Here is a 5048-nt window from a genome sequence, read left to right as displayed (position 1 = left end):
CTCCTCATTTAAAAAAAAGAATGAAAAAAGAATACATTTATACAGGTTTAATTTCCCTCTAAACTTATCAAATACAGCACCTTAGACAGTCTTAAAATATGTGCTGTAGGCATCCTTAGCTTAATGTTTGAAAGATTGAGTCAATGTGGAAGTGCAAAAAATATGCAGTTCCTTGAGTGTCCACTAGAAGCTCAAAGTCCAAGGAAATTAAAATGCCCACTTTATATGGAGCTATTACACATTTGAAGATATTTGTACGCATTTGTGGATCTTGCATGGCAGGAGTGTTGCAAGTCACGTGTAAAATGACAGCCAATAGAGAGGCCCGCCTCAGTTGTAAGCGATCATTTGTGTGTATTTTCAGCTGAAAAAACTCACTGCCATTAATAAATAGGTAAACATCTCAGAAAACACAATAAATCCCTCTGACTCTGATCTCTGATCTCTTGTTTTGACATGAACACCGAGGCTGTTTCCGGGCGTTGAATTGACAGCTAGCTCTGCAGCGCTGGGCCAAAATCACACCCTGTGTTCACACTGCCGCTAAACCGTCGTAAATCAAAAGAGTAAGAGACCACTACAGAGCTTCAAGGCAATACAGTTTTATCACATGATCTGCAAATTAAATTGAATAACTCTACATCATTCAACAAGCAGCAATTTGTCTTTACGACTTCCTTTGGTCATTTAGTTTACTACCTCTGGATGTTTTCACCATCTCATTTATTTCCTTTTTTTATTTATATTGAGGTTAAATAACTCTTCAAAGTATCAAATAAATCAGCTACCCAATCAGAAGGCTGAGAGCCTGACGCCGAGCTGGCTAAGTCAATACACTACGTTTAACAACCGTGCAGTTACTCTCAGAGACCTTCAGGAGGCGCTGAACTAAATTCCTCCATAACGTCGCTTTAAACAGAATGACATGTACAACAAGGATGGACATATTCATATTCATCTCGAAATATATCATATAAAAAGATTCATAATGATTTTCATATTTTGAGCACATTGTGGACATATTTCTTGCTGTTGAAGAGAATGTGTGACTTTGCTCCAGTAGATGTCGCTCTTGAGCTCCAAAACGAAATTGGTCTACATATTTGCAGATTAGTTTACACATTTGTGGATCTGTGTACACATATTCAAATAGTTTTGCCACAAAAATAGCTCCATAACTTTATCCAAATGTTTACAGTCTGGTCCATTTTGATTTTAAGAAGTATAATTAAAAATGTCACAGCAAGCATGTGGCAGCAAGAGCCCTAAGGCCCGCCTCAGGACTACCTGTTTGCCTGTAGTTAGAATGACTAAGACTGCATCTCCAATATGGCAACAACCACCGTTTGGCTTCAAAACTACGAACTCAGAAACCAATGGGCGACTCAGTCTATGGATCTGATGTTGAGGTTAGGTTACCAGTATTCAGGAGGAGAAAATCAGCTACGCAGTTTGGACAGATGGATTTGTCAAATAAACATGACTTTCTTTTCTCAAAGAGCAGCGCTCCATTTCCACATGAAAACCATTGGTCAGCGTTGATTTCTTTCAAAACACTGACCATGTTAGTTACTTAGATAGTTAGTCATTAATTACTGTACTGACATAAAGGCTCGTTTTAACTTAAAGCAGGATCTTTCCCACTTCTAACCAAAACATTTTGCTGCCATTACCTAATCTAAATGCAACCATTTTGAATTACTTTATCACTACAGGCACCACCTTCTTCTAAAAGTGTAACTGTACGTTGCATATTTATTATCTCTGACTTAGCAGAGGAACCATGCATGTGCAGGACTGACCCCAGAGGGATGTCATGTTTTGAAGTGTTTGGCCTTTGAATGTAACATTTCTAAACATATGGGTATCCATTTTCTCATTTACTTATTAATCTAAACAATTTTTCATCACTTTTGGGATCTTTTTTGTTCCCCAGTCGATTGTAATAATTAATTTAAACGCATTCTTTGACATCAGTCTTTTTTGATGCTGATCCCAGAAGGATTTTCTACTCCAATCGTATTAAATCCCATCTGGTTTAGTCAAACAAATAAATATGATTCGACTGAATAAAATTATATGTCAAGACACATCCTGTTTTACTGTTCCAATCTCATGTAATCAAATATATTCTGAGAGGTCTGACATCGTGTTAGCATTAGGCTGAGTCTCTAACGTGTCACACTTAAATACCTCGTCCTCCGGGTTTGGACGCTGTTTGTTAATCAGTCCCGCTTCGGCCCTCTCAGCTGCCACCTCGATCACGGAGGACGCAAGCGTGCTGCTGCTGCCTGCCGAGCCCAGACTCTCTGTCGGACACAGCTCGCCCTCGCTTCCTGCCTGCTGCAAAAAACACACCAACAAACGAAACACGGGCACTTTTCAAAATCACTGACTGACGTGTGTGTCATCATTTATTTTCCTTAAGGACAGTCTCTCATGCTGTATCACTGACCTGAATGAAACTCATTGAAGAGGTCAGAGATTGCTTGATCATGTACAAGTTGAAATTGTGGAATGTACCTTTAAGACTGTTACTAGGGGAGCGCCTTTGTTTTTATCCTTGAAGTTATGTTGTGAGCGGCGCTAATGCCATGGACGGACGGCTGTAGCCGAGCTGTAGTGAATGTTCCTGTGGACGCGATTTTGTTCATGTGTGATAAAATAGGCCGTGTTTTGTTGGAGGTTGTAATAATAGTCGGGCATTGTGGAACCCCCAGACACGTGTGGTTGTGCACTTTTGGCTAACTTCTCCGTCTCCAGCGCTCTCCAAAACACTGTTAACCCAAAGGCACGGACCCAAACTGTTACGATGACATCAAGTTCATTCATATGAGCAAAAAAGGTTTTGAATTTGCTCCAATAGCCTGCTTCAGCCGTCAGCTACAAAACAGGCTGTAATGTCTGCATCGTAACCGATAGGGGGAAATTTGCCCGATCAAAACATGCTCTCTAAAGACCCTGACACACCGAGGACATCGTCGGCTGTCGGTCCTATTTATATCGTCGGTGAGCGGTCGTCGCTTTAGTTTTTGCGGTGTGTCCATCGGTACCCGTTGGACATTTTTTGGCCGATTCAACATGTTGAATCAGCGTCGGTGGTCTGTGTGAGAGGAATCTCTCTGATTGGCTGTTCTGTTGTTTCATTTCTCTCCAGCTCTCCTCTCAGGTTCAGTAAAGCCCCTTGAGCATGTCTCTGTAGTCTCCATGCTTTCACCCATTAGTGCGGTTTCTCCTTATTTGTCTCCTCCTCCTCTTCTTTTCTTTTTCCACTAAAAGACCAAGAACTGACAACGCCAGCGCCATTTTCTACTTTTTATCAGACATTATTCTCCATCAGTAGACGACCTATAATACGAGTGGTGAGCGACAGCGGGGTGAAAATGGTCTTCTCGTATCAGAACAACAGACTACCGGCCCCTGCTGGCATGGAGAGTTATTTCCTCTCACACATGTGCAGAGAGTTTCAGATTGGCGCCTGCAGCTGTAATCCAGCACCTAATGTGTGTACATTTCATGGGGCTTATATTTACTTTCCTTCTAGAAAATCATACTACGACAACAGCAGAAGCCTTGTATTAAATAATCTTCCTCGATTTGTATTCTTTGGCTGCATCCACAAAGGCATGAACAGATTTAGGCAGAGGAAGACAACTACATATTAAAATGATTACTTTTAAAATATGTTGTGGGTTTGAGGTGTGTAGTTGGTTTTCACAGTCAGTGACGCATGAAAGTACTGAATCTCTGTCTTACCTTCAGAGCTGCAGGATCCCCGGGCGGCAGAGGAAAACAGTAGAAGAAGAAAAGAAAAAGAAGAGTGTTACAGAGAGACACGACTTGGCAACCTCAGACAACACAATAAATCCCTCGGATCTCTGATCTCTTGTTCTGACATGAACACCGAGGCGTTAAATTGGCAGCTAGCTCTGCAGCGCTGGGCCAAAATCACACCCTGTGTTCACACTGCCGGTAAACCGCCGTAAATCAAAAGAGTAAGAGACCACTACAGAGCTTCAAGGCAATACAGTTTTATCACATGATCTGCAAATTAAATTGAATAACTCTACATCATTCAACAAGCAGCAATTTGTCTTTACGACTTCCTTTGCACCAGCATGAAACCAAAACATATTGCTGTTTGGCCACGCCTCCTCCATGCTGAAGCCTCCGCTCTCCTCCAGAGACACACCTCCAACCTCAAGTTTGCATGACGGAGTTTAGAGAAAGCACCAGACAAAATCGTCCTCTGCTCGAGTTTCCATCACCTGTGTCCTGCATTGTTGTGTTAGCATGCTAATGTTAGCGCTCTTTAGTTAGCTCGTAGCTTCACATTGTTGTGTTAGCATGCTAATGTTAGCGCTCTTTAGTAGGCTCGTAGCTTCACATTGTTGTGTTAGCATGCTAATGTTAGCGCTCTTTAGTTAGCTCGTAGCTTCACATTGTTGTGTTTGCATGCTAATGTTAGTGCTCTTTTGTTAGCTCGTAGCTTCACATTGTTGTGTTAGCATGCTAATGTTAGCGCTCTTTAGTTAGCTCGTAGCTTCACATTTCATGTAAACTGACACAGAATGAGCGTGATCTAAAAACTCTTACTAACATCCAAATAATCAGTGAGTATGTTCTTCTTCTTCTCTCTAGTTCTTGACTAAAACAGCTTTTATACACAAGGGGAGGAGCCGGCCGTCCCGTCCATGTAAACACGGCTCTGACAACAACACAGTCAGCGGGACTCGAGCTTCTCCCTCATTGTAGACAGTCATGACTCAGAGACACATTTACACAGGAGAGACTTTATGATTTATTTATTGCAGATTCTTCCTTTAACTACTACTATTTTAATGCTAAAGAAATAAAAACGTAACCATACATAGCAGCTGCTGTCACTTTCTGCTCAAGTAGTGAAGTCATTTTATGAGTTTACTCTCTACGATTTTTAACTCACCGTTGGGATGAAACACTGCTTCGATATCTTTAGCCGGAGCTGTAAAAAAAAGAGACTTTATGCAATCTGTTGGCAGTTTATTGTTTCAAAAACAACTTCATGC

At 41.3% G+C, this 5048-nt stretch overlaps 1 protein-coding gene across 2 annotated transcripts in view; it reads right to left on the bottom strand.

Annotated features, from left to right (window-relative positions):
• Positions 1-3471: 3471 nt before the first annotated feature.
• plekhg2 (pleckstrin homology domain containing, family G (with RhoGef domain) member 2) overlaps positions 3472-5048 on the bottom strand; it is a 29345-nt gene continuing 27768 nt past the window's right edge. For both annotated transcript variants that reach the window (XM_061047259.1, XM_061047260.1), the window contains exons 11-12: positions 4946-4984; positions 3472-3764 (exon numbers count right to left, since the gene is read on the bottom strand). In XM_061047259.1, the coding sequence (XP_060903242.1) occupies positions 3721-3764; positions 4946-4984 (83 nt within the window). In that variant the 3' untranslated portion in view covers positions 3472-3720. The remainder of the gene's footprint in view (positions 3765-4945; positions 4985-5048) is intronic.

This window comes from Labrus mixtus, chromosome 9 (genome assembly GCF_963584025.1).
Source record: "Labrus mixtus chromosome 9, fLabMix1.1, whole genome shotgun sequence".
Classification (NCBI taxonomy): Eukaryota; Metazoa; Chordata; class Actinopteri; order Labriformes; family Labridae; genus Labrus; species Labrus mixtus.
This window is presented reverse-complemented; position numbering and strand designations above follow the sequence as displayed.